Source organism: Lissotriton vulgaris, chromosome 4_1 (assembly GCF_964263255.1).
Source record: "Lissotriton vulgaris chromosome 4_1, aLisVul1.2, whole genome shotgun sequence".
NCBI lineage: Eukaryota > Metazoa > Chordata > Amphibia > Caudata > Salamandridae > Lissotriton > Lissotriton vulgaris.
Window position 1 is genome coordinate 2,007,350,559 of NC_141691.1, and position 13,124 is coordinate 2,007,363,682.

The 13,124-nt window shown below is 44.9% G+C and overlaps 1 protein-coding gene across 1 annotated transcript; it reads left to right on the plus strand.

The window, feature by feature from the left end:
- Window positions 1–2,641: 2,641 nt before the first annotated feature.
- Window positions 2,642–3,739, plus strand: CCDC166 (coiled-coil domain containing 166). The gene has a single exon (XM_086918120.1). It carries the CDS (start codon window positions 2,642–2,644, stop codon window positions 3,737–3,739), a length of 1,098 nt encoding a protein of 365 aa, XP_086774246.1.
- Window positions 3,740–13,124: the final 9,385 nt, after the last annotated feature.

A 13,124-nucleotide genomic window follows, 5' to 3' on the forward strand; every position in this document is an offset into this window, starting at 1 on the left:
TTGCTCCCGGACAAGGTCGGGACGGGCTGCTAGTATCTATATAAAACAGGTATACTAAAAGGGAATTAATGTTGTTTCAAGTGCATCCAACAAGATGTAAATCTATAAGAATATATGTGACATTTTGAATGTATAAAATGTACTGCCTTAAAGAGCTATTTTTTTTATCACAAATTGTGCCGCTGTAGCTGTGTTTTTTCACTGAATGATTTTTGATGAGGAAGCACAAGGACTGATGCTTTGTTCTTGAATTATTTACAATAACAAAGATTTGAAAGGAAGTTGAATTTGATATAGACGAAGGACACAGGAGTCGATAGGGTGGTTTACAATTCTATACCCGTCTCCTTAGATTAACTTTTCAGAAATTCACTATCTTAGGCAGAGCTTTAAATGGGCAGGTATTCTCTGGTACGGAGTACCTGCTACTCCTTAATTTGAAAGAGAGGTACCTACACTTCTGGTCACTGTTACAATAAATTTATGAGAGAGTACCAACAATTTTCAGGAGCAAACAGGCACCCTAAACAGTGAGTATGAGCACTTCTATATTTCCATTTAAAGTACTGATTTTGGGCCAGTCCTGTTCCATCTGGAATACTCTTTTCAAACTGCAACTGTCAAGACAAACCAAATTCAAGCACCATGGTATGAACCTAGTTCTAAAAGACAGAACACACACAGACATCCAATAGCATAAAAGGGAGACTAAAATACTTTCATGAGCTGATCTAAAATAGGATTGACAATGTCTAGAGCCAGCGGCAGAAAAGGGCTCACTCAAGCAAGCCTGCGGCTTGAAGGGATAACCTCAAAGCTCACTTTCTGGGTATTGATCAGAAGAGGTTGGCGTCATCAGAACAAAAGAAAAACAAATACAGGGTAAGCAAGGTTACATTAAACCACCAAAGCTTGAGTACAACTAACAGGCTAATAGCAGGCTTAAAAAAGTGTTTGGAATTGCCCAACAAGCCATCAAGCTAAAAGAAACAAGCAGAGTTACTTTAAGGGGCTAATGCTGACTATTACAAAACTATGAATATGAATCAGGAAGCCATAGAATTACCTAGGTTAGCTCCTATGGTCAAGGTGTTGTAGTTATAATCCCTCCCTACAGAGTAGGTGTAGATCCGAACAGAAATCCTCATGATTTCACCAGTGGTGATTTCCAAGTATTACTACTGCAACAACAAATAAATGTAGCCAACTAAGAAGGAGCTCTCCAAGCTGCAATATAGGCACAACCATGTGCCGAGATTTGTTTTCTCTACACCGCCACAATGACATCTTGGCCGGCATTGAAGACCCTAATTGTATCCCCCTTAAAGAAAGAATGTGGTGTAATAATCTGCGCCTCATTCAGAAAGCACTCTCTGACATTGCCCAAGAATATCTCCCACAGGGCCTCTGTCAGACCAGCCTTACAGACCGATGCATCCAGAGGCCTAAAGTCAACCAGCCAGCTGATTTCAGAACACGAAGACCAACCTTGGTCACCCACTAAATTGTTTGCTTTACCATTGCGTGATTATCAGTTGACACTACATACATCTACCAGATCCTTTTAGGTCAAACGTGGGGTGAAAAAGAGGAAAACAGAAAACAGAAAAAAACACATACAACTAAATAAAAAAAAAATTAAAAACAAAAATTAAATAGTCTGAACAAAGTTATTTATAACAATGCAGAGATTTGGGTTAGGTTAAAAGTATGTGGTTACCAATATGGTAGGGTAATTGTAAGGTTAGCAGATGGGGTGGTTTGATGGTTAAGATCAGGTTTATAATTAGGTTTTGGGTAGGAGAGAGTTTTTAGGCTAGGGTAAGGGGTAGGCTAAAAGTTAGGATTAGGGGAAAATGTTAGCACATGTAAACTATAAAGGTAAGGAATGGGGTTAAAGTTAGAGTAGGGTTTGAGATACCTGAAGGTAAATACTTTGGCTAAGGGTAAGTAATATTTCATAGCCTAAATTACGCGATGTAGTTAAAGTTAGGATTAGAGGGGAGGTTTTATAATTTCTGGTTGATGGGTTAAAAATATAAAAGGAGTGTTTAAATGTGCAGAAAATGTCTCCATAAAAGTTATCACATTTAAATATAAACAACAGAAGCTCCTCCCCTCCAGTGCCAGCTGCTAAACAAATACACTCTCCCCTAGGAGGGAGCATACCCCATCATTAGGCCCCACGTACTCTTTTTCATGCTAGGTTTCTTACTTAACATTTTCTCTTTCTTTTCTTCTAACCAAATTGCCATTTAATTCCCTGTACCTTGTGCGCTCATGCATGATCTAGAAAGACCATCAGACTTTATTCTGCCCTTTGTGATACACGTCTTGAATCTCATCCTCCTTCCTGCGGGTGCCCTAATTCAGATTACTCTCCCTCAGGAAGTCACATATAAAAAATACTAATTCATAAATATATAAAATATGATAATAGGCACAGTCTTGGATTTTAAGCCAAATAGCTATCTATCAGTGCTTGATTCCTATCACCCTCCCGAAGAGCAGGCCCTTTTGGTTTTTAAATGTCCTATAACCCATCTCTTAGGGTGATTTTGTCAAGTTTGTAAATTTACTCTTCTTTCCATTTGTAGCGTCACCAGGAATCCTGCTTGAACCGAGAAGGCAGTAGTCCAACATGGCAGATAAAGGAAAGAAGGCAGGGAAGGGGGACATTGCTTCCAAAAAGGGAAAACAGCAACCAGACCCTTCCCAGGACAAGGAGAAAAAGGTGGGAGAAGGTGAGTTTGTTCACGTTGTGACTGAGAAAGAAGTGTTTCTGCAGAATGAGTTGAAGACGCTCACAGAGCATTTGGACATGTTAATGAGGAGGTTGAGAAGTTTACACTTGGACAACGACTTCCTGGAGGAGGAGGCCAAGAGGATCCAGCTGGAGAACAAAGAGTACGTCTCTTACCTGGCGAAGCATGCCAAGAGGAACCGAGGCCTCATCATTAGGCTGAGCGACCAGAACAAGAAGGACCTGGAGGAGGTCCAGGCGGAAATGGTACCCTTGGTCGCAGAGTACCAGGAGAAGGACCAGGAGCTACAAAGCCAGTTGATGCAGAAGGAGCAGGAGTACGCACGTGTGGCCATGGAGATGGAAGAACTGCAGCCAATGAGGAAGTTGCAGGCGGAAAACCTGGCCGAGATCAAGAGGCTGGAGATGCAGGTGCTGAGCATGAGGGTCCGGTACGCGGACAGTGTTCAGATGGTGAAGAACGCCTTCCTGCAGGAGAAGGACGCCTATGAGAAAGAGGCTGTGCTGAAGGTGCAGAAGCTATCCCGCAACGCCATGAAGGAAGCCCGGTGTTCGCTGATCGAACTGACTCGACACGCTCAAGAAGACAGCACGAAACTTCGTCACAAGGTGCTGTACCTCCTCCGGCGCTTGACGATCCTGAAAGCATTCCAGCTCAGGCTGCTGGCACAGAACAAAAAGCTCCAAGAGGAGGTCCAGCACACGAAGGACCTAGCCCGCTGGTGCCAAAGGCGGCATCCAATCCTAGACAAACCTGAAGAGTATCCCGTACCTGAAGAATATCAGCGCTGCAAAGATCTGGCCGAGCTGCATTACATTCTAAAGCACTCCAGCACAAGGACAACTGCTCCAGTGGTGGCCAAAAAGCACCATCAGTATGTTGGTCTGCAGCACGTCATTGACAAATACCGGGCTGAAGGCTTGGATGACCTCAGCATGAGCGAAATAAGCACGCATGTAAAAATAAAATCGTAGTTTTTAGAAGCATGTCTCTTCTTACCTCGTTTTCTTTTTTCAATAAATTATCATAAATCTATTTATCCACTTTGTTGCAGTTATGATTCCCCTGTTTTGGTGTGATTAGCATAGTTCTACACAGCTTTAGTCTCTTTGACCTTTGACAATGCCAGTAATTCTCACCATTGGGACCGACCTGATGGTTTTCACAATAGTTGTTAACCAAGCAGCTCAGAATCCCTGATGCTGTGCAGCATAGCTAAAGAATAACATCTTTTAAGGTTAAACTCCTGGCGACGATTCTGGCGTTGCGGCTGAGACGCGGGATTCCAGATCTGGTCCATCTGGATCAGACTGGCTTCCTGCTGGATAGGGCAACCAGGTTAAATTTGAGGAGAACTCATAATTGGTTGATGGAGGTGTGTGACCCTCAGGAACCCCATGTCTTTGGACGCTGAAAAAGCGTTTAACGCAGTACATTGGCCCTTCTTGGAGGGAGTATTGCTTAAGTTTGGCTTCTGTCCTAAGTTTCGGCGGTGGGTAAGCCTCCTTTATGCTGACCCCAGAGCAAGGGTAAAGGTTAACGGGGTGTTATCGGTGGATTTTCCCATACGGAGAGGGACCCGGCAGGGGTGCCCTCTATCACCGCTATTGTTTGCCCTTACCATTGAAATAGTGGCGTGTGAGATAAGACTCGACAGAGGGATAAGAGGGTTTAAAACTAACTGGAGCGACACGGTCGAGGAGAAAATATCGCTATACGCGGATGACATCCTCCTATATGTCACCCACCCAGAGGTCTCGATACCACGACTTTTCATCCTGCTGGGCCGCTATGGCTCTCATTCGGATACACGATAAATTGGCACAAGTCACTCATGTATAGCCTTGGGGGAGAGGAGGTATGGCCTACCCTGCCTGGCGCGCATCGGGTCACGGGTGAGGGGTTTAAGTATCTGGGGATATACGCGACGAAGGACCGATCACTCTCGTATCAGAGGAATATCCATTGAGTGATTACAAACTTCGCTAGCAATGCAGTTAGATGGAAGACCCTCCCCCTTACGATTCGAGAGCGTGCACCAATGTTCAAGATGATAACTCTGCCACGGTTCCTGTACGCCCTACAGAACGAGTATTTCCCCCTTCCCAGACAGGTTTTTAAAGTTATAAATGACGAGCTCCGATCATTGCTTTGACTGGGGAAACATCCCAGAATAGCCCTAGAGACATTACAGAGAAACCAATATAATGGAGGGATCTCCTTACCCAATCTTGAGGCGTATTACTGGGCGGAACATTTATCGCCAATAAATTACTGGCTTCATGCCCCGGCAGATCATCCCACATATAGATTGGATGGAGAGACAATGGCGCAGCGCACCTGTCTGCACTACATATATGAAGGCAGGGGAAGGGGAAGACTACTCTCAGCAACACGTGTGACTGGAGACATGGGAGAGGGCGACTAAGAGGATTGATTGGGCACACAAACCTACGAAACAAACTCCGGTTTGGCACTGTACATGGCTAAAGGAACTGCATAAATTGAAGGGGGTTAAAAGGTGGGATGACATTGGTATCTCTGCACTGGGCAATCTACTGCAGAGGGAAGCTTTGAAGTCCTTCCAGGCGTTGAGGGTGGAGTATGGATTGCAGCATACCCAGTACTTGAAATACATACAAGTACGTCATTCATGGAGTGCAGAGGTGGCGCACACAGGTCCCCTGCCGGAGTAAGCACCGCTCTTGGGCCGTCTGCTGCAGGAGCAAGTCCCAACTAAACTTGTGTCCCTGACCTATAAAACGTTGATTAACAATATGCCTGACGGACTGGCGAAGTTGAAAGGAGCGTGGGAACTAAATCTGGAGGAGATGGACACTCTTGATTGGAAGACAGCCCTGATGCACCCCAGGGAAGTCGCGATAAAGTCTCGGCTTCAGCTCATACAATTTAAAATCCTCCATAGGGTCTACTACGATAGATACGAACTGCACCTGATGGGGCAGACCAGCGATCCTAATTGTTTGCGATGTGGGTGTGTGAAGGGAGACTTTTATCATATCATCTGGGAATGCCGTGTTATTCAGGAATACTGGGCCAAGATATTGAGTGAATTAAGTGAAATACTGGAAAAGACCCTGCCGGTGGAGCCTAAACTGGTTCTGTTGGGTATTACAACTGAGGTGGATCGGAATCGCCCACTCTTGATTTTCCTTACACTGGCTTTGGTGGTAGCCAAGAAAGATGTGGCTAGAGCTTGGGGTGCTCCCATGCCGCCTCGACTAGATGAATGGAGAAGAGGCATGGATATTTACATGGCAGAGGAGAGGGTCACATACAAAACCAGAGGGTGCCCCAAGAAGTTCAATAGAGTGTGGGGGAAATTGAGGCAATATTATGGCCTAGATGGAGGACTGTGACAGAAGGAGGTCAGGCCACCCTGTTGTCCCGGTACATGCGGGGGAGATTATAGACGGCACTGTGCAATGTGGCGATAGGTGAGGCACCACTGTATCCATGTGTAATGTTTGCTGCGAGATTCTGGGAAGGTTGGGTGGAGGGTGGAAGGGGGTAGGGTATGGTGGACAATTTCATGTGACATGATTGTTATGTTTATATGTTGCAAAAAGCAAATAAAAATATTTTTTTTTCAAAAAAGAATAACATATTTTAAAAGTCTCTGACGTGGCAGGCTGCATTATTTTGTAGGTGTGCACACCATCCAAGCACAGGCCTACAAAATGATGTGGCAGCTTTTTTTTTCTTTTTATTTATTGATCCTAATTGAATTGGTAACTAAAAAAAGGAAACGTGCAAAAGTGCTCTTTTTTTAAGTGGCTTTGGAGAGCAACAAGAGGTATTGAATGAGGGAGCGTAAGCAACATGGAGGGTGCAGGTGGAGTGGCAGAAGCAACATGGAGGGTGCAGATGGAGTGGCAGAAGCAACATGGAGGGTGCAGACTGCAGAGGGAGTGGCAGAAGCAACATGGATGGCGCTGGTGAGGGGCAGAAGGAACACATAAGGCAGAGGCGGCGGGACGCAACTGGGAGTGTGTAGGTGGAAGAAACAAGATGCAAGACGCAACTCTGAGGGCACGGGTGGCGGAAGAAGAACAGAGGACGCAGGTGGAAAAAAGCAGACAAGCGAGAGAGACTAGTATGGAGCTGAAGAGGGTGAAGGATGCGGGTGATGGAGAGGAAGATGGGGAGTGGCGGAGAGGGTGGGAAAAGTCTACAAGGCAGACGGTTGGAAACCACATGCACTCTGTGGAGTGCTTAACCAAAAAAAAAAGTAGTTTGTGGGAAGTGAGCAGTGGAAGGACACAAGTAATGTGTCCATCCTCCAAGGGAGGGACAAACACAAAAAGAGGAAGAAAGCAAGCAAAAGAGAGTGACAATAAAGCCAACCAATGTTAGTCAATGAGCAGACTAAGCCCACTGTAAGCTAATACGTCTCACAATAGAAGGCGGTCTCGAAAGCGGGCCCTAAAAACCTGCAGAGCAAGCTTGTGAATCGCTTCCTCCATTGCACTCCTGCATTCCAGGGTACAGTTTTCGATCTCCAATTTAATATCTTTGTGGAGTCGCTGTGGTCCCTTATGCTCATTCGAAAAACACAGTTTCCAAACATCTGGGGAAAGAGTCAAAGGGGGAGATTTACTAATATTTTACTCCATTTACTTTCCAGCGCTAAACTTGTTTAGCGCAGGAAATAACGTGAAAGTAATGCAAAGCAGCACATAACGCTGGCACAAAGGTGTCTTCGTGATGCCCTGCAGCGGATTTTAGTGCAGCGGTGCTAGGGAGAGGAGAGGATAGTGCCTTATTTTAGTAAATTTGGCGCTCTCTTCCTTTCACGCAGAGCAGCATTTATGGCTCCTGCACTGAGCTGAATGAAATAGTAGTAAATCTCCCCCACAATGTTCAAAGCATAAAATGAATATTTGTAGCAAATTACAGCACACCACATCAGTAGCGCAGTAAGGGGGGGAACCACAGGGGTGGTTGCCCTGGGTACAAAATTCTTAGGGGTGCAAAATTTTAAAAGAAAGTATTGTGCCCCCTTACCCCTTGACAGTTAGCACTTCCTGAGCTAACGGTGCACAGGTTAGGGGGCACAATACTGTCTTTTAAAATATTGCGAATACAACAAAAAGGAGTTGCCGGACTGTTCCTATGTGTGACTAAGGGAAGATCTAACTGGCGTGACCAAAGGTGTAAGAGTAACACCCTGGGGCATCCATTTTGTTGGATGGATTTGCCTCACACACCCAGAAGGGTGTCATGCTTCATCATCGGCGGTTGCTCCTCGTCGGGGAGGCGGTGCAATCCCCGACGGGCTCACCTCAAAGAGGGGCTCTTTGGCGGAGATCTTTTTTCCAACAGCCTTATGGTGAGGTGTGGGTGTGTGGGCAGGATGGTGTGTGGTAGTGAAAAGGGATGTTAAAATGTAGCTAAGGGTACCGGAATTAACTTTATTCTGGGGGTCCCCTGGCTGCAATTAAAAACAGGGGGCTAGCTCACTAGGTGTCAACGAGTAAGGTCAGGTGACCCTAGATGGGGCTAGGGGTGAAGATGGTCGACATGTTTCTCGCAATGGGCAATAGTTACCCGCGATTCATCAGGACCTATAAAAAGGTGAACAACAACATGCTGATGTCATGTGTGAAGTGGTGTGTGTATTACCTCTGTGGGATTTGTCCTATGCCTAAACATAGGGAAGAGATAAACAACAAGGGTTAAAAACAGTTTGCAATATGCAGACAGGTCACGTCATGGAAAGGAACTGTGAACAGTGTGGCATGCTGTTGGTGTACATGTGCTCAAAGCAACAGTCATAGCATGCCTTAAAGGTTGTATGTGCATATTGAGTAAGGTGGGGCACACACAACAATCACTGAGCTGGGGAGGTGGATTGTTGTGGGGTTGTGGAGGTAAAAAGGTTAAAAATTATTATATTAAAATATACAACAGCTATCCAGGCTCCAGTGTGCACCTGGGTTCATACCTTGTGCAGGCATTGTCAGGAAGTAGAGTGAGAGACACCATTGGTAAAATCAGGTGGTTAAGTGAACACTTACTCACACACACTAACTCTAAAGTAGCCACAGGTATGACAGGCGCATATCACCAACTCACCTCTAAGTTAAGAACTAACAGCCACCAGAGGGGTCGGCGGGATTAGACATCAAGGATGAGTCCCTGGGTCAAAACTAAGGCAGAAGATAAACAGACCGCCAACCGGTTATTAGCAGGTAGGTAATATCTAAAACAACAAGGGACTCCTATCCTTAACTCCATGGTAGGTCGCTACAGCACTCACCTCCAATCTCTTGTGTCCTGGCTTCTTGACCTACCCTTCTCCGCCGAGCTCGAGTAGATATGTGAGCTCGGCGGTCAGGGTTATTTAAACCGGCAACAACAAATCGGCATGAATTGCGCGTCTCCGCCTCTTAGGCGTGTTACGTGACTTCAGTCGATCGCGGAGCGGCCATCTTGGACTAGTGTTTTGGCAATTCCAGGGATGCTGGGTTGTTTAAAATGCGCTCCGTGGAACTAAGAACAAGTGCCTTGAATATCTGATAATCAGATGATTTTGGTCTCATCGAATCCTGGTTTGACCCATTTTAAAACCGCTGCAGCGGTATTGGCAGTGGGACAGTTGCCATCTATTTAGCGCGATATCGACTAGTATGGCGGCGGCCATGTTTGACTGGTGCAACTGTGTCTAAAACCAAGAGTACAATCAAGGCTAAGCATGATTTAAATGACCTGGTGTACAGTCATGGAATGTGTAAGCAGTGTAGTCGCTTTAGTGGTTAGGCGCTAATGGCTCATATGCTGTCCTAAGTAAAGAAAGGGGGCGGGCTGCATCGCCTGTTACATGTATGACTAGAAAACAGCGACCCATGTTCCATTGTCATAGGGGTTGCACATAGTTGCGGAGTGGCTGAAAGAGTGGTGATTAGTGTGGCAGTGGTACCACAATGGTAGGTGAACCATGTGGAGTGTGTATGTAGTTCACTAAGGGATGTATTACCAGCTGGGGGGGTTTGTTATTGATTCAGTATATAGCCTCATGGTTGTTAAAAGGCTGCATAGAAATGGTGGCAACAGTATATTAATTAGGAATGGATGGCTCAGAGAGAGTGCCACGGGATGTCTTCGTTGAGACCTTGTTTATCAGAAGATAAACGATGGACCCATCTCTGTTCTTTCTGAAAGAGAGCATTTTTCGGGCAGTTGGGGCTGGACTCAAGTACTACCCACTTAACAGAATCTTCGTCATGGCCGTGGTCTACATAATGTTTGCACATTTTTGTGTGAGTCCTCTTGCAGCGAAAGTTGCTGCGATGTTCAATAATTCGGGTTTTGATAGGACGGGTTGTCATCCCGATATATTGTAAGCCACAAGGGCACGTGAGAAGGTATATACAGTGTGAGGTGTTACAGTTGGTGTGGTGCCTAATCTCCCATGTGAAGGTCTCAGAGAGCTGTATTGTTTTAACTGTCATGGTGTATCGGCAGACTCCACACATGCCACAGGGATAGTGGCCAGTGACCGGAGGTAGATGCCACAGTGTTTGTTGGGTTTCCTTAAAATGTTGCCCCAGGCGCTGACAATGCATGCTACGCCTCCGCATTATATTGTATGAATGAATGAAATGTTTTTGTAAAGAGCATGAATGCCAAAGTGTCTTAGCACTAGTTACCTAAATTGATCACACTGGAAAGAGGCGAGAGCAGGCTTAAACCTTGGATACAAATAGCCATGTTTTTAAAGAGTTTCCGGACATCTGCCTGTTTGTATGGGTCCTCCTTGTGAGAGGTAAGGTGTTCCATAGTTTACTGGCCAGGTGGAAAAAGATTCTACCCTCCCAATTTACCTTCTTGGCCCTAGGAATGTCCAACAGACAAGGGGTGGATGATGTAAGGTTACGTCATGGAACATACCTCCTGGTGAATTTATTAAAGTAAACAGGGCGGGCACCATAGAGGGCCTTGTGAACAATGCACAAGGGCTTAAATGTCACCCTGGCCTGGACGGGCAACCAATGCAGATCCCTGATACTGAGAAATAAACGTACTGCTGCATTTTGAAGTGACTGTAGCTTCCGTAGCGTCAACTTTTTTGCTCCCAAGTAGAGAGCATTACAGTAATCTAGCTTTGATAATACCAAATCTTTCATCGCTGTTTTCTGTAGATCCATCATATTAAAAGGAAAGATCTTTTTAGAATCTTCAAAGTGTAGAAGCAAGAAGATGTAATGAGATTAACCTGGTCAGATAAGGATAGCGGATCATCTAAAGTGACTCCCAGACTTTTTACTTTCCTCACTGGGGATGGACATCGTCCGACACCAGGAGTTGTTCCAGAACGAGGTGGTTTTACCAAATAGTAGAACCTCTGTTTTTTCAGTACTCATTTTGATGTGGGCCATACAGTTAATAAATTTCTTCGCCATGTTCTCTGGCTTAGATGATAGTTTCACCACTATTTGTGTGTCATCCGCATAACAGATGTCAGTAAATCTTTGTGAGCGGATGAGTTTCGACGGTGGGGTAACATAGATATTGAATAGGGTTGGGCATAAATAATGATGATTACCGGGGGCACCCCACATGGCAGAGCATAGGAGTGGGATTTGCGTCCCCCCAACATTATAATTTGCGTTCTGTTTGACAGAAATGATCTAATAATATTCGATGCTCCACCTGTAATTCCCCATCTCAGATAGTCGCTGAATGTGCACTTGATGGTTTACCATATCAAACGCGGCTGAGAGGTCTAGCAAAATGAGTATTGCCTTCCCTCCCCTGTCTACCTCGATTAAAGTCTTTTTAGTGGCTGCGATTAAAGCTGACTCTATGCAATGCGGAGGCTAAAAGTCGTGTTGTGATGAGTCCAATTTGTCATTTGTCTCTTAGGAATGTACCAGATCTTCATTTAAGGCTCTTTCGAGGACTTTGGATGGAAACGGAAAAAGGAGATTGGCCGGTAATTTTTAACCTCCATAGGGTCTTTTTTCCAATTATTTGGGAAAGACCATCAGTCAAGAATATTATTTAAAAGGGGTGTGAAGTACCAGCGCCGGACAAGGGTCCAATGGGGACCGGATTTGGTTGATAATATGAGCCTCTTCTCTGTTTCGGGAGTCAACTGTGGAACTTTTCTAGGCAAGCTTGTGTGATTTTAGTATTATGATCCAGGCAAGCCTGCTCATCTGGACTAGATCCATTTTGGTGACCTGAGAACTCTTTGTGTACAATTTTTACTTTATCATAGAAGAAATCTGCCAGTTTATTACAGAAATCTTGATCTGGAGTGAACCGTTGACTTCCATCGAAGATAGATGCGGTGACTGTTTTGAAACACTCTCTAGTTCAATTTTTCACTGAGCTAATTTTCTCAGTAAAGAAATGTGATTTTGCTAAAACAATTGCCTCTTTGTATTCTTTGATAATTCCTTTATAAACATTTTACTCAACTGAAACTGCGTTACGGCGTATGGGAATGCTCCAGTAGGAAATTATAAGCACAGAATCCAACTCAACTCCCCTAAAACCGCTCCCCCAACCCCCCCATGCTTCATTACTTTTGTATTGCCAGAGTGCAAGTTTGGATGACCGGAGGGTCAATCAAAAGTGCTTCCCAATCAAAGCCCAAAGCAGCCACTGTTCGCTCATACAGGAATATGAGCTATTTTAAGAATTGCCAGGAACATGTTTGGCGAGGGATTGCGGCTAGAAATAACAAATCTGGTTGGTGTCTCATTTCATAATTCTGCTAAATACAGGATTTAGTACCAGGGATGGGGAATAACCTTGCAATTTTGTTATAATGGGGCTTGCTATTTACCACACATGCTATTCTGAGTTTTGAGCAGGAAAACAAGGCATAACGTGTAATCTGTTTTTAAAACACGGAATTTCATGTTTTGCTTTTTTTCAGGGCCTTTTACCCCCAATAAACGTTGGCAGGTTTGACTTTGCGGAATTTATCAGAGGAAAACTACGAGTGTGTGATAATTATCAGACAACCAGTCACTCCGATACCTTTATTAACACGGATTTGCACAGTGGCTGAAATTTAACCCTGAACTCATGAGGGCCCAAATATTTTTCTCTATTTTGAGGACTTACCCTCTCACATTTACCACCTTTGAGTGTGTAGTAAATGTTTGCAAGGGCGCAACAGGTCGATGTACGGGTCAGGGGAGTGAGAGTAGTGAAGGCAGACACAGTGGGAGGTGGAAGATTCCTATCATGCTTCCCTGTGATGTAGGAGAGGACCGGGTAGAGCTGGGGCTGAGCCTCTGCTCTCTGGCCTCAGAAGCAGTGGTTTTAAAAATCGAGCCTGCAAATCCAGCTGCAGGAAATCGGGATGCTCTGAATCCG